Genomic DNA, 26,237 nt, shown 5'->3' on the forward strand with positions numbered 1-26,237 from the left:
TCAGTAATGAGGGAGTCTGGCATGAAGTGGTAGCTCCATGATCACAGATATACACTGGAAGATCCCAGCCAAGCCACAGGCCCTGTCTGAGTCCTGACCCGCTGTGATCCATGTGGCTCGGTGGCTTTTCAACGCGTGTTTCCTCAACCTCAGAATGTGAGCCACATAAACCGGGCCTTTAAACGGCTGTGTCAGGAGAAACTATAAGAAAAACATTACGTATGATGAACTGAAGTAATATAGCTTTAATGAATAGACTCTAATGTGTCTGGACGGGGAAGCTTTCACTGTGCCTTGTGGCTTTACTCGGCTACATTTGATTTCATACTTCTAAAAAGACCATTTTGCGTTTGATGTCAGGTAATTACCCTACATAAAAAGTCCAGCCTGTGTTACTTTCGAGACCACTTGGTGAAATGGTGAAAAAAATGAGACAAAAATCTTTACGGTAGCAATCTCACTGCATATATTTATGCCATATGGCAACATGAAACCCATTCAAAATCAAAGTCTCTCATCTAAATGTGCCCGTGTGTGGACCCCAGGCACAAAAGAAACCCAATTTGTTTAGATAATCTCACTGCAGGTTTTCAGCAGACGCATTCTTTTACAGTGACTGTGGATATTATGACGGAGCAACTGAAACTAGACCAGATCCTCTGGTTCAGCTGCCAGGATTTTGGGTGCACACACACATGCATAAAAGCCAACCTGCTCCACTAAACAAATGGACGGGATTCTTACAGATTCATCTTTCTGCACTTATTCAAACTAATAATATCCCCAATTGGGTTTTACAAAGAGCCAAAACATAAAGAAAAGTACAAATACAGTGACCCCACTATCTTATGTAAGCACCTAAATCCAATAATTTGCTAAACTGCAAGCAATTTTGGGCAATAGTGTCAATAATTCAGTGGGTTTCATAATATGCAACTAGACAACCTATGATCGGAACCAGGCTTGCATCAGCTAGTGGGACAGAGACAAAAAAGATGTAAAAGGAAATGGTGTGCTAAGGTAATCCAGAGGACTTCTGCTAAACACCACTGTGAAGCCTCTATGGTATTCCCTGGGTTCCATTGTTGTTTTAGAGTCAAGTAATATCTTATCTGCAGTAGCAGTCAGGGCACTCTCAGTTTGGAGGACCAAGGAGGAAGGAGGCGCAAAACAGCTACTCAGAAGGACCCCAGAGATGCAAATCTTTCACTGGTTTGAGCAAATGCTACGATATAAATTTGGTACCATGTCACTTTTCCACCAAACAGTTATTCAGTTTGTCACTTCATTTTTTTAACCAAAGAACATTCAAGTTGCAATGCGGTCTGCGTCCTGTGTACCGTGTAACCGATCTGTAAAACTGTCTGATGCCAAGTGCAGTGGCACAAGGTAGAAATCAACATCCAACTGCAAGCTGGAGCTGCTATTCGATTTGTAAAGTTTTAGTTGTATTAGATGGGGATGGGGGGGGGGGGGGGGGGGGGGGGGGGGCGTAAAGGTGTTAGCTTAGCCCGAACATTGGAATTTCTCCCTGATTCTCCAAACTGCGAGAGCTCTGAGTGATGTCTGCTGGTGGTGTACTTAAGACAACCCCACATAGAAAAAAAGGATGTCCATTAAAGATACTTTTGTTATAACTTGCATACTTTATATGTCAAGTTAACATGCTACATGGAAGTCTGCTTTGTAAAAATGTTTGCAAGTGCTGTTTCAGGGTAGTAACAGTTTTCATTCATACCACAGATTATATCATCTCATTTCCTATCCGTTTAATTCGCAAGTTTGGAAAAATCAAATAAACAGCCGATGTCTTACACTTAAATGTTGTCAGCTAATTGATCACAGAATGCAAATTCTAGCACAAGAAGACCTGTGTTGATCTTGATAACTACAACAGAGCACTTCCATCCGAGTGCTTAGGGAAGACTGTAGTATCAGATAGCCTAATGGGCAATAAGAGCCAAAGCTGCTCAATTCACACAGTAAAAGTAATGGTTTTTAATCTTAATGAGAGGAAATTGAATCAAATCTATTGCTGATCCCAAAAGCATAGTTGTTGCTCCACTGCTTTGGTGGTCAGTGGCTCTCATAGGTAACTGCACCCACCTATTAATTTTTCCCATTACTATAAAACTTCTTCAAGAGGCCTGAACTTTTACTTGTACTCCACTATGAGACATGCTGCCAGGAAAACAGGACTCCTAATATGAGAAGACAGCAACAACAACAACAACGGTAAAATATCCACATCCTCTCTGTGGTCATGAATAATGAATAAGCCATCACGCTTTTTCTTGTACCTGTCAATATCCCTACATGTGCATAGGAGACTATGTCCGAGGCATCGCACTTAACCACAAGTCTGCCTCCCTTTCGGTGCACTATTAGCTGGACCTTGACCTGCTCCCTAAAGGCCAGAGGTTCAGAGGTGGAGTGTTGTGAAAGCACCCGCTGTCACTTACGGCGCTTCCGCACACACTCACACACACTAACACACTCTACTGTCTGCAGATACAGGGGCAGCTCTGCTTTAGTGAGTCCCATTAGACACTTCAAGCTCCACTTTAATGAACACCCTTCCCCCCAAAAAATCCTCTCAGTCCACTGCTTCCCTGCAACCCAGCCTCGCGGCACACTCCAATGTTGGCGACTCAGCATGTTTTCAGCATGGCGAGGAGGCGCTCTCAATCATCATTAGGGGTTTTGCGGAGTCCTGGGGTCTGGGCAACGTGCCAAGATGTGTAAAAGTTTCCATGAGGAATGCCTTGAGTTGCCTTCAGAGGCACTGAAGGTGGACGGAGATCCTCAGGAAGCATAGAATGCCTTTTTTTTTTTTTCATTGCTCGAAGGAAGGAAGGAGGAAAGGGGAATTGACAACAATTCTGTTTCCAGTTTTAGACAAAACAAGCTTTGCAGAGTTTCAAACGTACCAGCCTTGAATTGAACAGGAAACAATCACAAGGCAAACTAGCCTGCAACACAAAGTAATCAGGGCACATATGTCACATGTCAGAAATCGGCAGAGGCTACGTTGCGCCCTGTGTTTTTCTTCTTTTGGATGAATAAGGCCCCCTCTGTTTCTCAGAAAGGCAGCTGGTAGAAATCTGGCTCACTGATTAGCATAGGTTCCTTATGAATTCTGTGGAGTTTCATGATATCACCCGCATCTCAGCAGCAGCTAATGGGACAGGACACACAGCATCACCCACTGCATCTGCTCCACAAACACTCCCACACACACACACACACACTGGTCGTATCCAAAATCCAAAATGCATTTTAACACCAGCGAGGGCTTTCCAAGTCAATGGTTTGCAAAGTATGTGCATGGGCAGATGGACATGTGTGCCAGTGATTGTTTGAGACAAGAGGGGGATATGATGTAATCAGAACTGCTCCTTCAAACATATGACAAAACGTGCTGTCATGTTAGCTTTTCTTTATTTAGACTTCATTAGGGCAAATTCACGAGGCAAAAATGTAAATGCAACAGACTGCTCTACAATGATGTCATTTCTCCAGCAGTCATATGTCTTGTAAAGGACACGTACTGGGTTGTGAGTAAGTAACTGGTTTTATGTGAGCCCCACCATGAGCTGTTTATGACAGGGAGTCAACAATGCAACGAGTCACAGTCTTCTAACAGCCGGTGTTTCTTCCATTTCTGCTCCCATTGCCAGGAATGGATCGGGCAGGATCGGATATTTCAATATAGGAAGTGAGGCTGCAGCAGACAAGAGTCAACATCGCACTGAGTAAAAATGGGGGATAAAAACGTGCCAGTTTAATTCCTCCCATAACACGTTATGCACAGATAGCAGAATCACCACCTCGTGCCTTTGAGCTTCTTCTATCATAGCAATGGGAGGACTTTCTCAGTTTACAGAGGGGACTATGTATGGCAGTCTGGGGTCTTTACACCTCAGGCTCTCTGCATAGTAACCCAGTTCCTTGCGGAACAGTAGCTCACCGTTGATAAGTTGAGTGATTTCTCAGAGGCTGTGTAAAATCTGTGTCTGGCCTCAGAGACACATTTCCTCTGGCTGATGAGAGCCGGAGGCCTCAGTGTTGAAGCGTGGGAGGTGCACCACTCTTGGGGAAGATCAAGTGTGCTCCCGCAGACTCCAAATCACTGGCCCCTGGTTGCTGAGGAGGAGGGCTTTTCTACACGGCTGGCGTTAAATCACCGCTGCTGCGGTGAGGTCATTCGCTTGCCTTCCTTCTCTAATGGAGCGCTGACTCGCTAACATACAGCCGTAATGCGTGTGAACTGGGAGCGGGGCGCCCTGCGAGCCGCCTTCCGATCTTATTTATTTTAGCTTAGGGCTCATTTGAGGGGTTTGGGATAGGGCCGGGCCTGGGAGCAGCAGATGCCTTTGCAGTATGCTGTTACCACCACACACTTACCGGGACTCCAGCAGCTCACCGCAGATGCTTGCACAGACGTTAGGTGATGCAAAACAGCAGTGAGCTGAGGTTTTCAAGGGCCTGCCTCACTGTCCTCGGTCAATCAATACGCATTCCTGTTCGTCCCTAATGCAACTGTAATCACTGGCTGAATGCATTTGGCCACCAGGCTAGAGGAAGACTGAGCCCCTAAAGTGACAGCATATGGAGTAGTGGGGAGGAGAAACAAGATTATGTGATTTTACTTACATCAGCACTGCTGTGTACATTTGGTTTAACTTCACACTGTTGGTGTTAAAGGACCTCAAGCCAGCTTTCTTTTTTTTTTTCTTTTTTTTTTTTAGAAAAAACATAACAAAGGTCTAGTTTCACTTCATCCAGTTAAAAAGTGAAATTAAAACTTCTGCCCATGATAGTTATTAAAACGCTACAACGAAAATTTGACCTGGAAAAAATGACATTTCCAGACAGTACAGCACTGCAAAAAAAACAAGAGGAGGGACAAAGTTTAAAAAGAGTTCGCAGAGCTGATAACCAACTTGTCTCTGTATAGTCTGCTGATGAAGAGAGGACTAATGGGACTCATCAAGACTGACAGAAATGCTGACAACCGAATTTATTCTCAATTATAGTTCCACAGCAAAACTCCCCAGGTCCCCTCATGCCTATCACTTCTCTAGTCCCAGAGCTAATGAATGAAGAGTGAACAAAGTGGACTGATGCTTGAGCACAAGCCCACACACACACACACACACACACACATATTTACATGACATCAGGTTACTTAACAAAAGGTGCACAGGAATCCTGATATTCCTGCCTTTCAGTGTGGAGGTTTCTTCCCCCCCCCAAACCTCCACGAGGATGCAGGCGGATTTTTAGCATTTCAACCTGGCAGGATGCCAGTGATATGATCCGTAAATGTATATCATAAAAACAAGTGAAGCCTCTGCTAACATAGATAACAGGTTGCTGACCTGAGAGACATGATGTGAAATGGGCACAGGAGGTAATAAACCCGACCATATGGTCCCCTGGGTGTGACTGGTTTCATTGCCGGAGGGAGACCAGTGACCCCACAGCCTCCCCTGATGACGACAGCTACATGGTGTTGACTCCGTGGGGAGAAGACGGGAAAACAAAGCCTCTGCCTCCTGCCTCTCAGCATCCCTCCCAGAAATATGGGGGGAAAATGGTTTCAGTTCAGGAAACCCAGACCCATTGTTTTGCTTCCTTCATTAGTCGTTGTGTCAACAGTTTGGCTCGCTATGCGTGTGCCACTGTTTTTGTTCTGCTGCACCCCGTCTGACCTCACTGCTCTGATGTTTTGACAGATTGTTTCAAAATCCCATCAAGGCAATTTGGTCTTTTAATGTAAAGCAGCTACTTGGACAGCATAAGCTGGGCCGAATGTTAGACCAAAAGCAAATAAATCTGCCGGGTCTAAAATTAAACAAACGTGACGCAAATCTGCGGCCAGAGTTTCATCAGGAAATACTGAGAGGTGCAGCAGGGTGTGGCTGTGTGTGAGGGCCTGCAGATAAGCAAAAGGTGTTAAATAAATGTAATGTGCTATGTAAACAGCCATTTTTGGCATTGGTTTGGACCTCATTAGGAGTAGCTTTCATCCAGAAATAATAAGATACATATTATCATTTCAAATATTATCAAATGAAAACTTTTTAGGTGTCGTTTGTAAAACTTCTATAATGTAACTCACCATCATCTAGATACATCTGGTCCAGTTCTTGGGGCTCCCGCTTAACGGTGATGGCCAGTGACGGGGGACTGCCATTCTCAGGTAGCAGGCTGGGTGGGCTGCCTCCAGCCTGAGCTGAGCTGGCTGCTGCCTGTGCCTGACTGGGACTGTAGGCCTGAACAAATGGGCTCTCTGCAGGCCCCCCAGGAGTGGAAGGGTGGGACACCGGTGAGGATGACGGGCTGCTGTTGGCATAGATAGGGTGGTAGCCATGGGGTCCTGGGCTGTTGAGGTGGCTTGGGCTGCTCTGTGTGTGGAGCATCCCTAGGGAGGGGTTGTGGTCTGGTGATGTTGGGTGGGCAAGGTTAGGGCACCCCGTGGTCTCCTGAACTGGGGGCACCACAGGGCATGGTGGTGCTGTGTGGGTGGGGCTGTTGGGGAGGCACTTGCTGTATGCCACAGGGGACAGGTCATGTAGGGTAGGACTGGAGCTGGGGGACGAAGGTGGCATAGCGGCATGGCGAGGCGGGCAGGGAGGATATCCGCCAGCCAGGCAGGCTTCGGGATCGGCCACGGGCATGATGGAAGTGAGCCTGGGCTGGCCATAGTAGGGCTTTGAATGCATGGACAGCCCTACAGTTCCCAGAGAATCATAATCGTCATTGGGTTCTGTCTTTATTATCGGCACTGGAGGGGAAAAGCACAAAGAAAGGTAGAGATGTTAAAAAAACGTGCATGGAAGCCACGTGGCGCAATGAGTGCATGAGGGAGGTGGTGAGCAGGCCCAGTCGTGGCTGCAGTACCTTCGATAATCCAAACAAACAACAACGAGTGGATTTGGGCAGAGTTTCAACTTGGCTGAATCTTCTAATAGAGGAACCCTCAACCCCCCCCCCCCACACCCGAACCCCCTCCAAAACACCCATCTTTACCACACCATGAAGCGAAAAAAAAGAAAAAGAAAAAAAAAGAAATAGAAAAATAGGGGGAAAGAAAAATGGATGAATCATCAGTGTGGAAAGCCACAGCTGGCTCTAATAATGAATAAGACCTATTTTCTTTGGACTCTCCTCCAGCTCTGATATCCAATAAAAGTACTTTAAAGTGCTGGACTGCTGCTGCTGCTGCTGCTCGAGGAGCCCAGAACCCCCAGGTTTCCTCCACACTCTTGAAGCACTCATTTCTCTCAGGGCCAAAAGATAGGGGGAGAGTGAAAAAAGGAGATGATTTGATTTTGATTGGACTGCCTGAGCTCCTTAAGAGGCTGCAGAGCTGAGCCTGTGGTTTCAGGAGCTTCAGACCTCAGCTAATGCAGGAGAGTGCCTTGACCCCACTTGATCATCCTGCCTTTACTCTTTGAATTCCTCTTCCAGTGCAGACCGTCTCCATTGCTTCCTGATCAGCTCTGACTGACAGGTATCACGTGTATCTTCTATGGAGTCAAGAAAGATTTCAAATCTAAAACTTGATCTAAACACACCACAAACAGAGGTATGTATATAGACTGAGCTGTACGATGGAGAGAGGTCCACATTAACAAGCTCTCTGCTGAGTTATTATATAAGTACGTCGCAGACTGTGCCAGCACAAAACTAATAGGCCGACGTTAAGATACCCTGAAGCATAACAAAGTCTTCTGAGTCACAATGGACACACTGTTTCTATTTCTACACATTGTTAAAATGTGTTAATGGGTGTGGTGAGTGTTTGATGCCAAGCATTAAAAGTTTTTGGCTAAACTTACTCCAAGTGACATTTACACAATGAATAAGTTGTCTGTCTGATCTGTTTGATTCTGTACACAACAGAACCTTTGAGGGATCGTAACAACTAACGGTGCAAATGAAGCGTTAGTGTGTCATATGAAAGACGGGCTGTTTTTCAGTGTGTTGGTATATTTTCTGAGTTGGATCTGAAAAGACGTTAATGTCGCCCGTGGCCTCTGGGGTGCTGAGCTGCGGTGTGGTGATAACGCAGCAGGGAGCACATTTACGTCAGCCCTGTCTGCCTTAAGAGCCCAGGGACCGGTCTTGGTATCTTGGGGAGCATCGTAAGGTGAGTCCCATGATGCACAAGGCCTCCGTTCCACAGCCTGGGGAATAACAAGTGAGTCACATGGTCCCAATACATCCACAGCCACTTCCCTCTGTGATTATCTTCCTTCTCTCTTCCTCTTCTGTAGTATGAATGGATAGCAGAGTGAGTGCCAAGGGGCCAAAGGTGCATGTCAGAGTTGCCATATGCAAATCATTTGATAAAATTTGACTCGGGCTCTGGATTGTTTCCTTTGAGTCGATGCACATTTTTTTTTTTACCTTTTTCTTTTCTGAAGGAAAGTCCTGGTAAATAAACCGAAAGCCATAAATTCTCATAAAGCTTGATGGATGCTGAAAACTGATTTACTGATGTATGCGCACGAGAGGTTTCCTTGCAGCTATCTGAGGAAAAAAAAAAGAAGCTACTTCTCAAATCAATTGCATTGCTTTGCGGTTAAACTTGAAGTACCGCTGAGCTGAGCAGCGAGTGCTCATGTGAGAATTCATACCAAGCCGATGAAAGAGGCAAAAAGTCTAATTAGAGCAAAACTGTTGACGTTATTTTCCTGCTTTGTGACTATGAGAAAGACTGGCAGCATCGCAGGTCTGATGACTTTGGATTGATGGTCTTTTTTCAAAGTAACAAACATTTTTTTTTGCTTTCCCTCTCAACTGCCAGAGATATAAACAGAGATCTCCCCTCCAGGTTGATTCATCAGTGTGTCTCCTTTCCACTTTGTGTGTGAGAGCAGAGAAAACAGATTCACCAGGCAAGTCCCAACTTCAGCTGGCTTCTATTTCCTCCCAACCTGTGGGTTATGGCCCACAGACAGTTGATGCTCGGCACATGGTTTTCTCTCCGTCTCTGGCAGTCTCCCCAGCTGTCTGATCGTATTAAACTGATCAGGCGTGGCCTAGGTATATTACTGATCACTTGTTTCTTCTGAAGGGAGCATAGATGTGTCTGTGTATTCGATTAGCAATGGTAGATGATCATCTAAATCTCTCTATACTTGTGACCATCAAAGGATTCTAAGTCTCAACTTATCTTTTTCGAATGACATGGATGTGCCGTGACATTTATCATGGAGCAGGTGGCAGTTCATTACCTCCAAGGTACCTGGTTCAGCATGTCCCACTGAGCAAGCAATCTGGCCCCCCAGCATACTGTGGGCTTCAGTATGGTGGAGGTAAATCTAACAAAAGCCAAAGCTGCGCACATGACAGAAACCGCTCCATCATTTCCCCGTTTACTGAAAAGGATGACTGTGCAAATACTTTAAAAGAAAAGAGAACAATGTGCGGTTCGTTAGCTTTTCCTGTATGTGTCATAGAACATGTTTCTGGCTTCCCTCCCTCCAGCTCTAACCACTAACTATTGCAACGGGGGGAGTATGCAACCAGATTGCGTTAAGAATAGAATTTGATATTATAGAGGAATCTCCCAACGGCCTGTAAAAATAAAGGGGTTCCGAGAAGCTCTTCGCCCGAGCTTCGGTCATTGCCAGCACTTTTTTGGCCTTCGTTGTTTAATGTGGTTGGTGAAAACTGTTTCTTATTTGAAGAGCAACACGTCACGTCTCTACTCACGCAAGAATGATTGGAAGGGAGCTTGGAAAAGCGAGGCTCATTGTGGGAGCCAGACAACAACAGTTGTATGTGCATCGCTGCACCATGGACAAACAACAGAAGCTACATAATACTGCAAACGTCTTCTTGATGTCTTTGTCTTGATTTCTTCCTGGGAGCATAATTAAAAAAAAAGAAAGAAAGATTCAACTGTTGTCTATTCCGATGTATTTAACTTCTATACATTTTACAAGAAATTAGCCTTTATGTTCCTGTAAAGCAAAACTTTCTATTTAAACTTACTAAATAGCCTTACTATTTTCAGCCCCTTCACTGGTCAGCTTCATTCTATTGTAGAAAATTTGGACAAAGTTGAAATTTGATGTCAGCAATGCACCCAAAAAAAAAGGTGTTATGGAGTTCAGTTGCAGAGTTAGCATATGGCTTCCTGACTTTGTGAAATACAGTTTCAGATTACATTTCAGGATGCAGCTTTTTAAGGTACCCCTGAGCCCATGAGAATACATTGGCACGTTGGTTTTTCATGTAGTGAGGGTCCTGCATATCAAACAGTAGTTTCTGTCCTATTTCCCCAAACTCCCTCAGTCTGTACACAACATCTTGCACTCCAGATGCAGAAAGACTAAAGTTCTTTGACTGTTTGATGATTCTCTGAACCCATCCAAGACTAAGCGTTTGGTGGATGCTCCTCTTATACCCAAATTGTGTCTGTCACCTGCCTGTCACCAATTAATCAGCTTACCGTAGAATCTACAGTTGTGCTACATCTACAGATGGTTCACATCTGTACGTCTTTCTTTGCAACCTATTTCCACGTGTGTTGCTGACATCAAATTTCCCATTTGTTTCCAATGACTAAATACATTGACGTGGTTACTGAAAACACAGAGAATCATTTCCTTCTAAATGAGTTTTGTTTCTTTTCTTTGTTTTTCTAAATAAACATTCAAACTAATGAACACATACCAGATTGCATTTTTAGAATATTTCCTAACTTTTCTAGAAATGATGTTTGGAATTCACTGAAGCACAAATGATCCCTCATTTGTAAACTGCAATGTGCAATGCTAATGATAAATTGCTAAGGAGATGCTTCTGAATGGCTCAAATCCTGTTTTTACTTTTCCATACATTAGAATGGCAGCGTTTCAACGGGTTTACAGCCCCCTACTACTCATATCACAGAAGCTCATCTACATCTGTCAGCAAATATGAATGGGACAACTTTATTTCCACTACAAACTGAATAATATGTTACAATTCGCACAGGAGGCAGGGCGAGGCTGAGCGATGATAAAATCTGTTTAGATGTTTAAAACAATGCAATCCACCTGAATAATACATCTGAGAGTGAAACTTTTTTCTTTTTGTTTCTGGTATGTTGTTAAAATTCAGGCGTCGGTTGTCAGCAACAATAGGTGCTAATAACATTTTCATTACTGTCAAAGAATAACAAGGTGGTCACATGGCCTGGATGGAAAATAAAGGTGGTTTTTTAGCATCTGCGTCCCAGAGGGTCTTTGCCTCATCCTTCCGCTGTTTCAAACAAGTCAGGCTATTTTAAGGGTTGGGTTTGCCTTTTTATAGAAGAGCAGACACCAGAGAGTGAAAGAAATGTTCTCTCTAAACAACGTCACCGACCACAACTGTGCTTGAAGTGGGACATAGGGCCGGAAGAGTCTTTTCATGCAAGTGAGCAAAAAAAAGTGTTGACAAGTGTGTGTGTGAGCGCGAGTGTGTGGGTGTCCTCCTCAACAGCCCACCCCCAGTACCTGGCCACAGTGTTGCTTGTTTCACTCACTGTTTGCACACTGAAACCCTCAAAAGTAAACAGCTTCACTATGATTTTGTCATTCTGCGCTGCCGTATTAAAACCACAAAACTGTCGCGCTCGCTGTCACTACAAAGGGTCTGCTTTTTCCGATTCTAACCTTTATTCGCTCTTCTGTCAAATCAAATCCTCTTTATTTTGACTGTAAATAAAGTTCATTTATATTTTCTTTTGCAACAGATTGGCCTGTCTCAAAGCTATCAAACCCATTTGACAGTATGTAGCAAGTTTGAGCAGTAAAGCAAATTGCACTCAGCTGTTAACTGGCAGAACTCTAATACTTGACTCTTTGATCTGAATAGTGAGTATTTGTTATTCAAAGTATATACAATCTTGTATATTATCGTGCGTGCTTTCAAAAGAGTGGTTAGTCTCCAAAAAGGACTCAGTAGTGTGGGATTCCTGGTTTCTTTGGCTGTAACACTTGTAAGTTAATTATGCATCTTTGGGAAGACATTGGCCTGCTTGTGTGGTCTACACTGTACTTGTGGTTTACTTGGCAGGAAAACAAAGAGCGCGACAAGTCATCTTTTAATTAGAGCAGTGTTTATATTCAGGCAAATGACTGAGATATCTCTTTCTCCCCATCTCTGTCCATGTGGACGTACAGTACATAAAATGGATAAGCTATATATGGCCATCATTTCTCTCATTCACTCTGGTCTAGTTACCCACAATGCACTTTGCCATCACATAATTAGGCATCTTCAAATAGCGCTACACTCCAGCCTCATCCAAAATCCTTATCACTTATCTCCTGTGGCCATAAATACATCTGCTGATAATGTAAATGTCACATCTTATTAACAGCTGTGGATTTAAAACACATTGCAGGCTTTCCCAGAGGCATTGAACCCATTAGGCACTGATCAATAAAAACAAGATACCATTGTTTTCCACTTGTTATCATGATGCAGGTCTAACTAATGCACAGTTCCTAGTTGGAATCCCTAAACCAGTATAGGGGCAGAAAAAGGCGAAACATGACTTCAGCAACTACTGTTTCGAAAGACTGAAATGTCGATTAATGTCTCCAGAAACTGTAAACTGGTTCAGCACAGCTTACGGCTCACAGACGTCTGCACCATGAATGAGAAGTGTCGTTTTGCTGAAAACGGAGGCAAGTGCATCTCATCAACTATCTCTGGAAACATGCAATTTTGAAAAATAGGACTCTAACAGTACGCTGGAAACTGAATTCAGAGCTTTCACCTGTGGCTCACATGGTAAGCAAACAACTCTGAAATTCTGAAGGAAGAACTCGCCTCTAAACTCACCGATTCATACTTCAAATTCCAATATGAAAGCCATCTCTAAACACTGAGGCCAGGGGCGTATGACAAAAACACAGAGAGGTAATACTAACTTTACAGGTTGCAACATGAATGAAAGGACAAAGAACTAGCTGGTGGTGTGTGTGTGTGTGTCTGTGATACATGTTTTTCTGTCAGTTCACCGGTGTGCTGGTGTACCAGGGTGGCATTGTGTGAGGAAGGGTGTGAAAGTCAGGCCCCTGGGAGATTGACTTGTCGACATCGACAGCGCTCGGAGGCTCTGTCACTCAGCAGGTACACCTCATGGCTGGGGAACGCGTTTTTACTACAGAATAAACATGCCTCACATCGTCGGTTCTCAATCACAGGCTAAAGCCAAGTGTTGCCAGGCAGTGTGTCAAAAAAATCCATGAAAAATGGCTGCGAACGGTGACAGTTGAGGTAAACTATAGTGCGTGGATGTCAAGTCTCGAAGAAATACTCCTAATGATGAGTTCAGTGTGTGCAGCCAGTGAAAAGCATACATGTGTTTCTGAGACACTGCTAACATAAAGATCGGGCTGATGATTACCATTTGGAGGCAGGAAGGTAAAGCGCTGGTATTGGCTCCTCTTCCTCTTGCCGTTGCAGACGTAGAAGTTAACCTGCACGGGGCTGGATATTCTCTGGTTCCTGTATGGTGGGATCTCCACAACAATAGTACTCTAAAATGAGATGGAAGAAGGTTCGGTTATGAGAAGAAAAAAAATTAGGTAAATACAGCTTCAGATAATCAACAAAGTTTGACATATTACACAGATTCATTATTTAGTTCAAAAACTAAAAAACTAAAAAACTAAAAAAACTAAGCCAAAATGCACCAGCAGTGTGTAATAAACTGCCTCTGTAGGAATTAAGAGAGTAAGTAACAGCAAGGTTCTGCTAATACAAAGCAGTGGATTAATTGATCGTCAGGAAGTGTGAGCACAGTCTAGTTTTGGCAGTTTGCTGGCCTGAAGCATTTAGTGTATGTTAACATAATTCAGAGCAGGAAAAACGGCAGAAATGATCTTAAAGAAGAAATTGTTGCTGCTCATCAATGAACAAGCAATGGTTTGTTTGGAAGAGCTGTCAGGAGAAAGCCTCTTCTCTCTTAATTTCGCAAAGCTGCATGTGAAAAAAGCAAAGACTTCTGTAACAATGTTCTTTAGACTGATGACACCAAAGTGGAGATGTCTGGTCATAACACACAGCCCCCCCGTTGGGGGAAAACCAAACACATATCAGCACAAGTACCCGGTGGTGGGGGGCTGATGATTTGGGCCTGTTTTGCAGCCACAAGACCTCAGCACCTTGCAGTCACTGGGTCGATCATGAACTCCTATACCAAAGAATTCATTCTGAATGTCATTTCTGGATCCATCTGTCATGCAACATGACAGCGATCGCAAGAAAACCAACAGAGTTCAGACCTCAACCTAATGGTAATGCTGCGGCAGGATCTTAGGAGAGCTGTGCATCATCGAATGCCCTCAAAGGTTTGTTTGTGGCCCAGTGAACTAAAATAACGTTGTAAATAACAGTGGGCCAAAGTTCCTCCACAATGATTTAAGAGACCGATAACGTGATGCAAAAAAAGGATAACTTTAGGCTTTTGCTGCCAACGATGGTTCTACAAGGTATTGAATCATGGGTTGTACTTAGCTTTTCACTCACTATTTCTACACTTTCGGTTAGTTTTCCTGAAATAAATGGGACGGTGTAAGATATCACATGTTCTTGTTTTCCACAAATTTTAAGACCTGATGAACATTTTTCCTTTTTAAATCCTAGCCTGACAAATAAGACCTTAGAATTGATAGCAGGTGTACTTTCTCTTTCCAGCTGCATGAGATAAGACGCTTGCTGATACAAAAAGAAACTAGTGTCTGAGTCATTGTGATACCTGCACTCAATTGATTTTCTTTTTCGATTTCTGCAGCAAATGAACTCCTTGACAACAACGTCGCCCGTCATATTTTCTTTTCTCAAAGGTATTGAAATTCTTCAAGCTATTTAGATGTCTAATACAGCTTGAAATTTTGCATAATGTGAAAAGCTCGGTCTTCACTGCAGATCAAAATGAAGTGTGACTGCACTTCATAAGTTTACAGTAAAATACACTCTGAGCCCAGGAGGTTTGAGAGGCTAATCAACAGCTATGTTTATTTTACAGCCGGCCTCCATTTAGGATACTGTTTCCAAGAGGATTGGTCTGGGAACTGGCCTAAATTAGTATGTCTGGACTGTGTAGACCTAGTAGTAGGGCCCATGAGGTTGGTCCAGTGCTCGTGTTTGTCTCTGAGGAAAACCCTTGGGGCTTTAGCTTTTTCCCTGCACAGCACAGGAGAAGAGAGGCTGCCTTATTTGTTTGCACAGCCGTTCCTTCTATGGGAGGGGTCGCCTGTCCCTACCTCCCCAACCCCCGTTAGACCACAGCGAGTCTGGACGGATATGAACTCTTGACTGCTTTAACTCTGACAGGGAAAAATTGTGAAATTTGTCAGGGTGTTTGTGTCTAATTCCTGGGATTGCTGTCACTCTCGTGAGGGCCTACACAGGCCAGAGTGGGGAACTTTGACAGGAAGCAGGTTTTTGTCGGTCATCACTGTGCGTGGTGGAAGGTGGGAGGGACAGGGTAAGGGGGGGGCCGGGGGTTGAAGGTGAGCTCAACCCCAGTCTGCTTTCCAGATGATGACAAGGAAAACATGCAGGTGGCTGATCGAGTGTGTTAAATGCGTACATGCACATAACTTTCCCTCTCAATCCCAACCAACCAAAGTTAGCACGCACTGGACAGCAATAAAAACACAGCCAGGCGGGCACTTTAAAGTAGTCTGGTCGCAGCTGACATTGGATGAAGTCTGTTGCTTTGTCTCGCTGTTTGTTAGATCTATCAGCACACTGTAGTAGCTGTTTTTATCAAAGCTGCATCCCTGCACCTCCACCCCAAGCCAAGCCTTCCAGCATCTTGGACTCCAGCCCCAGCTCATCAGCTAGCTCTCCAAATAATTAGGCATCAGGGTTTATATTTACCCATTTACCTGGGCGGAATAAAAGCAACAGCAAGCAGGAAAACGTCTTGAAGTTGCAGCATTTAGATGTTTTATTTTAGAGGCCTTGCCAGGGTAAATCGCCCCAGTTGGGGGGGGAGGATGAGACGCCGCTGATGAAAGCCATCAGAAGTTCAAAACATACCGTCATCATGCACGAGCAAACAGGTTTTCAAAGAGCCTGTGCTCGACTCTCCACACGAAAAGCAAACTTAACGAACCTCGATGAAATCTTAATTAACTCCAGAGCACAAGAAGCTTTCTGTGACACGAAGAACAACACTTGCTTCATTCCCTCTGTTGACAATTCCCTTCTGGTCGGTTTTATATTAACACAGTCTGAATGTGTGACTGAGTGTCAGTAAAACGAGAGCGCGGGTTTATTTTCTCATTACGGCCTTCATGAAAAGCAGCAGGTAGGAAGCCGGGGTGTGAGCCACTCTTGGCTGCATGATCACGGCACATATGAGGTGTTCTAAGCCCAATTCACCACAACACTTAGCAGTGAACTAAACGTCTGGCTATGCTGTGGCGTGAGTGCACATTTGTGTGTGTATATATCTTATATATATATATATATATATATATATATATATATATATATATGCATTGGTTTTGTAATCCCTTGTTGTGTTTTCATACAGCAATCTGACAGCCTTTGTTTATCTTCATAAGGCTTTTGTGAAAATTCCATTCAGGATTGCATCGGCTCATCAGCATTGTCTGTGTTTCAATTTGCAATGCCTTAGCAAAGGTTACATCACTACATGCGACAGATGAGGAGGCGACAGAAGAAAGAGAAACTCTCATGGGGAAAGGGGTAGATTTTAAATAAATCATCAGTCAGGTCCACTTACAGATTTGATGGAGTCCTTGTCTACTTTGGCTTCTGTCTCCCACAGGTGATGCCCATCTATTGACACAATAAAAAAAACAAAAACATATTGCATGACTCATGATGCAATGTATTATCATTCAAATAGGACTCACTTTATGTACCACCAAAAAAAAAAGGTATTTTCATTTTTTGGTTTCAGCTTCCCAGGCGTGAAGATAAGCAACTTGTCCAAGTGCAAAAACTTTGGCTTTGCAATCCTATGAAGCAACTTTTTACTGACAATTGAACAAAGAAAACATTATGTTGAAAGTGAGACAACTGACTATTTCTGGATAAACTTTGGCTCATCCTTAACTTGGTTTATGGGATTTACACATCATTTGCATTTTAGTTTTAAAACGCTTCTCACACAGAGTCCCAAGTTTCTTGAATACTCTTCTGAAAAATAACTGCGCCTCCCTTCTCTTTGCTCTCATTTCCATCCCGTTGAGGTAAAAAGGTTTCCCTTTGCTGCCGTGCAATAAAAATCCTGTGAGCTACCGCAGCTGTTTGGGAGCCTGCAGAAGCTCAGCTCACATTCTTTGTGCTTTCTCTGTGATTTCATGCCACACCTTCGCGAACAGAGACTCTGGCTTCTGCTGGGGCAATCAGCACTGACCGCAGTGCATTTTTTTTCCATTATTTTTCAGAACCCGATGAGTCATTACATCTGTCAGAAAAAGAAGTGACACAGGGCAGCCTTCATGTCAGTGGCACACCAGTGAGGCAACAGCATGGTTACTGTGCCACTGCCGCCATAAGTTAGTAAATGGAAGCAGCAGCTTATAGCATGAATGCAGTATTACATTTGCAGTAAATGCTGCACTTTGTTTTAAAGACAGGAAACCATCAGATAAGATAATAACAGTAGTGATAGCACAAATCCAGCAGCTCTGGAAGCTATAAAAAACATGTTTTTTTCCAAAGAGATGCTGTTTTTCACATCATGTGGTGAGTGAAAGAGTAAAGGATTCCAGTCACGGTTGGCTTATTATTGGTGAGATGTGGTAGTGGGGGCGGGTGGTCAGCTTTATTATTCAGAGAGTGAACATCAGTAGATATATCTTTCCAAAATGGCCATATTAAAGACAACAGATTAGAAAAGCAGACGGTGGAGAGATCCGATAAGAGCTTTCTATTTGAACTTGGGGAAATCGGAGTTGCATATGGAGAAATGTGCCTCGCTGAGATGGAGATGAAGTGAATGACCGGGGGATGGTAGCAGGGTCATGCCTACAAAACTGCCAAGGAACACAGCAGTGATACCGTTTATGTGGCAGGTGATTGAGATGCGCAAAAAGAAAGAGGCAGACGAGGCAGTGAGGATGAACAGAGTATGGAAGGGCAATTAGAGAGAGCACAGACAGAGAGAAGGTCAGAGCAAAGGGAGGGAGACAGACAGAGATGAGCGTTCCTCATGTTACGTCTAGAGGAACCAAGAGGGAATCTCACCCGCCTCCGCTCTGGGAGACACTCCAAGAGGGAAACCTTAGACTACGACATCAACCCCAAGCTCCACAAGTAAACATGTTTTTCAAACTTTTCGTCAGTTTCTCTCTCTCAGCCTTCCTTTTGATTCTTTCTCTCACATTTTGTACCTTTTTGCTCTTCCTCCATCGGACTTATCGAATCTAAAACTGTGGTTGGATTAGGATGGTAGAACCTGTGGCATACAGTTGCAGATCAGAGAGCGTCATACGACTGACAACCACAGGACTTTCCATTTGCTCCTTGTTCCCTGCAACATCTGCAAAACGCTTCTGTTCCCGACAACACCTCCTCCTGCAACCAACCTCCACCCACGCGTAATGCACACAAACAGATGCAGACACATGCACACACGCAACCGCAATATCCTTTACCTTTGTTCAGGCCTTCAACTTAAATTAGACGAGGGGGAAGCACAAAACAATAGGTGGCATGTAGCGAGTGTCTGGAGTGGTGTTGCTATAATCCTGTCTCAGTTAAAACGAGAAATGGACGGACATGTTCACACTTATATTTAGGCTTTGGGCTCAAAGGTAAACCAGCAGTCTCTGTTCTGCTCTACGTGACTCATTTGTGCAAATGAGATCCACAAAGACTAACTCCAGACAACCAGCACAACACACTCAGTCATCAAGCAATTAGACTGCATGTGGGTGAGGCTTCTTCGACTCATCACTTTCAGCTCTCGACAACACACGAGGTTGTGTACCTGGTGACAACCTGGCAACACTCTTGTTGTCATAGAAAATCTCACACAAACAAACTTGTATTTTCGTTGACTGAAGTATGGCTAATGAGCAAGAAGTAGAGACCCCACCTGGTGTAAATTAATTGCAAAATGCAAACAAACATTTCAGACACCCAGCTTCAGACTTCCTGACAGCTGACTGGTGATATATCTGAACTCATAATAAACTTACAGATCTGCGGGGTCTTTTTTTTTTATCATATATACTGATATTTCCTTGTGAAAAGCACAGTGTAGCACACAACAGCTTCCACTGACCAAAAACAGAAAGAAAAGGAAAAAAAAAGAAGAGTTCACTTCAGGATTTTTGAGAATGGAAAATATGATTCACATGCTTAATTGTGGAGGCTGTCTTGTGAAACAACCCAGATGTATTTTGCAGTCTCTTTTCCAGAGATGATTTTAAGGAGCATTTTTCTCTCTTTCCTGTTTACATATCTCAAGTTCACTTTCCATTTTATTACCTTTCTGCCGCTGTTGCCTTGAATAAAAATGCTTCGTTAATTTTTACACACATTTTCTAAGCAATCACCCTGTTGTCCATCAAAGAGCAAAGCCAAGAGGCCAACCAAAGGGATTCCCCATGACTGATCTCGGAGATACAGCTGCTTTCTCCTATGAAGCACCTGGCCTCTGCCAATCCGAAAACTGGTGAAATTGGAGAAATGTGGGTCTGCTTTAGATTGAGAGGCTTCTGTATAATTTATGACTAGACAGTAGATTTATGATGGGTTTATAGTGAGAAAGTGAGTTATTCTTGGTGTATAACAGGGAAAGTATCAGCTGACTTGACATGGGGCTGTACAGGCTAAGAAAGGTGGCAGTCAGAGGAGTGAAATTTCAACCTTTTATCACCAGTCCAGCTGTGTGGCATCGAGTCTGGTGATAATCTAAAGACTCAGAATGATGGCTGGAGGATCACCCAGACTTGCACATTCATGTAAAATACGCTAAGAGCATTTTATTTGCAAAAGACTGTTGCTCTGAAAATGTGGTTTTGCATGGTATTGCAAAGCCTAGCAAGAGTCACAGCAAGACCCGTAATAATAAACCCTCAGAAATGCAGTTTGGTGCGTTTTGGTATTTCAGCAGGGTCTTTTCAACAGCTTGTAGCCAAACGGGGTACAAAGAGCCATGTAAAAAGCCACATTTCTTCAAATTTTCCAAACCATCACAAGCACAATCTTTCACACCTGCCCCAGAGAAAATAATTGTACTCGTCAGATTTACAAGGCTTATCTGGCTATGACATGTACATACGAGTTCGGAAAAAAGGGTGGAGGCCATGGGACAAAAATAAAAACATCCTCGTCCTCAGATGAGCTGTTGTACAACAGCAGCACGTGCCTAGCTTTCTCAGTTAGCATGTAAAATGATGCCCTGCTAGGTTCACTGGTCATGGCCATTCAATCTCTAGACAATAAATCCCAAACTTTAAAGGCAAGAGGAAACTTCTCTTTCAGTTTCACTATACATAGCAACAGAAACCTACATCCTACATTTAAGTTTGGAGCTTTAGCCTACTATTCAAACAATAAAGACTTGTACAATACATGCTTAGTAAGCTAAATAACTCCTTTTCAAGGGGGGAGACACATGTCTTCCTAAAATACTGTATGCTCTGGTTTGCTGTTCGTAGGCAGTGACTCGTCCAGTCCTGCAGAGACGTGTTAGTTTTGAATTGTACACAATATTGTCCACTATGTAGTGTGTTAGCCATATCGTAGCGCTGTTTGAAATTTAAAATGCAACTTTTCATCTACTCTATATTATGCACTAGAAACTGGTCGTGTGGTACACTACAATGATGTAGATTAGATTAGATTGTACTTTATTTATCCCACAATGGGGAAATTCACTTGTCACAGCAGCAACAACAGACATGAAACAAGAAATTAAAAAAGAGAAAAAGCAAGTACTAAAAAGTAAAAAAAAAAAAAACACTACAATGGTCAACATGGACCATCAAACATTGCAGCAAAGGGCCATCAGTGAGGATGACTGAGCATGCTACCACTATCATTGGTTAGCTACCAGTAACATTAACAACTTGCCACTCTGATTTCTTACCATTGATAACTGGAGTGCAAACACCACTCGTCAGACAGCTCAAATGTAAAATGGCTAGTTAACTTTTCTGCCTGACATACAGGATTTGAGAAATTATTAGTGAATATGTTTCGGAACCACATCTTAGACTTCTTTTGGTCATTTTAAGTATTGTCCATAACCCAAGTGCACACACTGTGAGCCGAGATCATGATGTTTACCCTCGCCTAATGCCAAAGGGCAGTCTAGACATACATGTGTGCTGTTTAAACTTGGCGAAGGGAGAACGTTTAACCAAATATAAACTGTCTTTGAATTAGTCCTAACAATTCACATCATGTTGTACGGACTGGGTTCTTTGAACTATGAAGCTATGAAAATCCAAACATTTCAGCCTGGTGAGCAGGCTTCGTCACACAAGAATAAAAATAAGTAAAGGCTATTGTTGTGGAAGCGCTGTCCGAGTGTTACAGATAGTACCGTAGCTCAGAAATCTCCCTTCGGCCTGAGGAAGACGTGGAGAGGATCACGCTTCTCCCTCCTGCAGACCAGGCCGCACGGTACTGCTGAGCTCCAGGCAACACTCCAATCAGACCAGATGTAAAAACTATCCAGCTCACCAGGGAATTCCCTCACCTCCCTTCTGAGTCAGAGTGCAGGCTTTCCCCATCTCTCTCTCTCTCTCTCTCTCTGTTTGTCTGTCTGTCTGTCTCTCTATTTTCCTTGCCTCTAGCGCTCATTCCACCCATGGAAAGCAGGGCAAGCCAGAACACACACTGCAATAGGTGCGCCAGGTATGTCTTCCTACTGCTGTGCCAAAAGAGCGGTTTGGGCAAACTGAAACACTTGACACAAAACACATACACATAATAGAAATAACAGAAAAACTGAATCAAGCACAACAATCCACAAGAAAATGGAAAGTGTCATAAAGGCCAACATTGTGGCTCTGTAAAAAGCACTACCCTTCCCAGCAGAAGAAAAAAGAAATGACAAGGCCTATTAAAAGTACTTGTCAATGAGGAAAAAATAATGCTTTCATTGCAACAGAAACAAAAATGTGGGTTTGGGATTTCTTGAGTCTATCATTATCCTGCTGCAGGCTGATTCACTTAATCTCCCTTCTATATGTGATCTGTAATAAGCTGAAAAACCTGGAAAGCCAATGACAGTGATTAATCTGATAATGAATAAGAGTTCATCTGTAAAAGTCACATGAATTAATAAAATCTTTTGCACGGACAATTGGAAATTGGTGCTACACTTTGCATTCATTTATTCATCCATTAAATGAGATTTTAACAGTAGCCCAGAATAAATGCTAACGACTATTAGCTCAATTTTCCAGTGCACAATAACACAAGCCTTTGTTTAGGGAGTCCTGCCTTTTCCTACCCTTTCTCTTCCTCCTCTCTCTGTCTACAATCTTGGGATCTTGTCTTTTCCGTTTCATCCCTCTGCAGGGAATCCTATGCGGATGACTCACTGAAAACACTTCCTACTGAACAACACAAACAGGCCCGGAGGCTAGCAGCTACAGTGGATACACACTTGCACAACAGTAAACACACACATGTTCATGCAGTGGATGCACAGGGTTTGCATCAGTTATCCTGAGGGTGTCGAAGGGGAGCAGTGGGGATGGACATGGTATCTAAAAAGTAGAAGTAATTATTTTTCAGGGCGCATTAAGGATTCCCGCAGTGGCAACAGCTAAGAGCTCTGCTCATTTGACACTGGGGATGTCCCGGGGGAGGGCAGACATACAATCAAAACAAGACAGAAAGACGGAGAGTTAGCTTAAAGTAGACGCTATTTTAACATTACAACAGGTTAAAAGAACATCACTTATTCAAGTTCCCAAAGAAGCTATAGTACAGTTAAGATGACTCTTTTTTGCAACACTGCAACTCTTTATAATCCCTGGCAAAAAAAAAAAGTTTTGTTGGGCCATCTTTGGAGTTATAATGACACATTGTAGAATACTGTCTATAAGCTTATGCAATGTCAAAACATCTTATCCGTTCCAGAGTTGCAAAAATGTTTTGTCGAGATCTTGTATTGATGATGAGTGAGTGGGACCACCGCGTAAAGTCTTCTCCAAAACATCACAAAGCTTCCAAATGGGGTTAAGGTGTGGGCTCAAAGTGATGACCAATCCATGTGCGAAAAATAATGTCACGCTCCCTACTCTTTCACAATTTCACCCAGATAAATCCTGGGATTGTCATCTGGGAATACGCCTGTGCCATCAGGGAAGAAAAAAGAAAACCTCTTCTGGTCATTCCAGTATATTCAGGGAGTCATCTGACCTCGTTTTTTGGGCACAAAACATTGAAGAACCTGGAACCTGATCAACTAACTGCGACCCCGGATGAAAACGCTGCCCCCACAGGCTTGTGGAGAAGGCACTTGGCATGATGGGTTCAGCACTTCATCAGAGCTCTTCTTACCCTCATGCTCCCATCACTGGAACAGGGTCAGTCTGGACTCATCAGACCACATAACTTTTTCCCCAGAGTTCAATCTTTATACACCCTTGCAAACTGAAGCCTTTCTTTTTAATATTATTTTTTACAAGCTCCTCTTATAAGTGTTTTTTTTATTAAGGCTACAGAGCTGTTTAACCCCAATACATTGAGTTCTCTTTGCATTGTGTGTGTGGAAATGTTCTTATTTTCACCTTCAAGCATTGCTGTCTATTCTACTGTTGGTTTTTCCTCCATTTGATTTTACCAGTTTTACCAATCACAATCATTCAAGATTCAAGATTTTACAGACAAAAATGTGTCCTCAAACATGACTATTTAAGGAATGAGAAGCTTCACACTGTATCAGTTCAGATTAAACAACTACTGTAGTTACAAACGGAAACACATTATTCATGCTGTACCTTTCTAACCTACCCGCTTGGTTAAGTCCAATATTATGTGGACCTATAAAATGAACCTTACTTTTAGCACTGAAATGAACATTTTCAACTTTGAAATCTGCCCCTCCTGTTACTTTAACTGAACTATCAAAATCACTTTCATGATAAAGCCAGTGGTTCAGTGATTCACTGGGGACTGGTGGATATTTTTGGCTGTTCGTGTATTCCTCACTTTACCACAAATTGCTAACAATCTCTCAAATATTTGCGGTATACTTTAAAAGTCGCTAAATGCAGAAAAAAAATATTGCAAATTGGGGCAGTTAAAGAAATGAATGTAATTCTGATTTATAGCTGTCGCTTTTATGCTAATAGGCTTTTGTGCTGTGCGTGATCCCCCTCTGACTCAACTTAGATGATTTCAACTCAGAATGGAATTATTCACACAAGTTGGATTGAGACTCCCCAAATCTGCCTGTTGCTCCTTAGGATTTGTGGAATTCTCTGGAAGGTGTTTATTGAAGTCAATTTTGGAAAGCGAGCTGCCACTCTGACCTTCGATGGAAGCAGCAGTAATGGCTGTCACCACTGTGGCAAAAGCAGTGATTGGTGTTGTGCCTGACAAAGAGTTTGGCTGAGCGCGCTTGTGTGGGTCTCAGTGCGCGTTTAAGCAGATGTCTGCGAGATGCAATTATTGCGGCGCAATGCTCTGTCTTTCAAGGGTGCATTCAGTCATCAACTTTTCCAGCGGAAAATAGAACCAGAGTTGTAGAGTGAATCTGTTATACAATTATATTTTTTTATAGGTTTCTTTTTTTGTTCCCCTTTAAAATCAACAAAAAAAGAAGAATCTTACGTCTGAGAACTTTGATGAAGCAGAGGATTCTCTGATTAAAATGCCACGAGACAATATTGTACAGTATATTTGGTGCATGAGTACTTTTCCACACTCATCCTCGCTCACACACAGTTGGCATTAGTGAGTGATGTGTGTGCTCCTGCGTCTACATGTGTGTGGATACATCTGTAATGGGCTTTTTAACTTAGGAGACCCTGGAAGTGGTGGGTCATTAAAGTTTATATAAAAGCAGTCTAAGTGGCCGACAGACAACCTCTCTTTCAGTCTCTCTTTCTCTCCTTCTCAACACCACAGAGTCAGACAACAAACCGCTGAAATGTCAACGGCAGGGCCGACTGTGGGGATCCTGCTAGTGTAGAGCTCCATGCCGGTTAATGTTTTTAGCGGGTATCGGGATAGAGGTAAGAAAAACGAGAAGATGAGGGAGGTAAAACAGAGGAAAAGGAGGAAAGGAGAGTGGGTGGAAGAAGGGAAATACAGCCAAGAAGGGGTCACGGATCTCAAACAGGAGGGGTGTATGTATGGGCTTTCCTCTCCAGGGTAAACCCCCCCCCCCCACATGACTAAGTAAAGCCAGGAGGAGGGAAACCCCTTATTACCAAGTTCAACCACCTCCTGTCACCTCATCACTGCCTCACATCACTGTGCTTTTAAGTACATTTCTCAAGCAGGGATACGTGTCAATGTTAAGAACGATTCTTAATACAAAGGCTTTGCACTGTGCATCGCTCTATGGCCCTCAGATGACTTAAAGTGGAAAAAAGAGTCGACGAGATAATTCCAGCGTAATTTGAGTGGAAAGTCTTTTTTTAATTGCATATATTATGCTGATTCATTTAAGTCCTCTGCCTGGAATGAAATAGAGGGAACAGGAAGGAATTACATAGTCAGTGCAGAATGTCTGTTTGTTTTTCACCAAAAAGAAACAAAAACCGCAAGGACAACTTTTCTTAGTGATGCACAGACAACGATAGAGGCTGTTCATTTTTGTGTGGATTGTTTCTTTAAAGCTACATGCAATTTGAGTTTCATGTTCTGTTAAGAGTTTAATTTTGGTGTGTTGTCTATTATTGTCTTAATATAGGATAAGATGGACTAATTCAATGTTATTTATTTGGATTTTTATTCTGCAAAAATGTATTATTTAGTTCATTATTCACAAATTATGCAAGCAGGGGCATAATTTGACTGTTATTTTTCTTTAAAGAAAACAACAGAAACTCGGTCGCGAAATTGAAAATGTTGGCGGTTAATAAGTGAGACAGGATGGTCTTATAGCCACTGGCAGATACTACAGTCATAGACGTGTAACAATATACATCATCCTCCTTTCTCTTTCTTTAAGTGGTGCCAATCAGCAGCAGTAGACAAATCGCATCTTAACAGACCGCAGAGGTAACGCTGAGCTTTGTGTTTGCTTTGATTTTTGTGGGTGC

At 43.0% G+C, this 26,237-nt stretch overlaps 1 protein-coding gene across 2 annotated transcripts in view; it reads right to left on the reverse strand.

Moving 5' to 3' along the window:
- LOC142379731 (nuclear factor of activated T-cells, cytoplasmic 1-like) overlaps positions 1–26,237 on the reverse strand; it is a 63,079-nt gene that overhangs the window by 14,518 nt on the left and 22,324 nt on the right. The window contains exons 7-9 of one of the 2 annotated variants that reach the window (XM_075464945.1): positions 16,766–16,821; positions 13,409–13,541; positions 6,128–6,793 (exon numbers count right to left, since the gene is read on the reverse strand). In XM_075464945.1, the coding sequence (XP_075321060.1) occupies positions 6,128–6,793; positions 13,409–13,541; positions 16,766–16,821 (855 nt within the window). The remainder of the gene's footprint in view (positions 1–6,127; positions 6,794–13,408; positions 13,542–16,765; positions 16,822–26,237) is intronic. The other variant, XM_075464946.1, reaches the window with a different exon arrangement.

This window comes from Odontesthes bonariensis, chromosome 5, assembly GCF_027942865.1.
Source record: "Odontesthes bonariensis isolate fOdoBon6 chromosome 5, fOdoBon6.hap1, whole genome shotgun sequence".
Taxonomy (NCBI): domain Eukaryota; kingdom Metazoa; phylum Chordata; class Actinopteri; order Atheriniformes; family Atherinopsidae; genus Odontesthes; species Odontesthes bonariensis.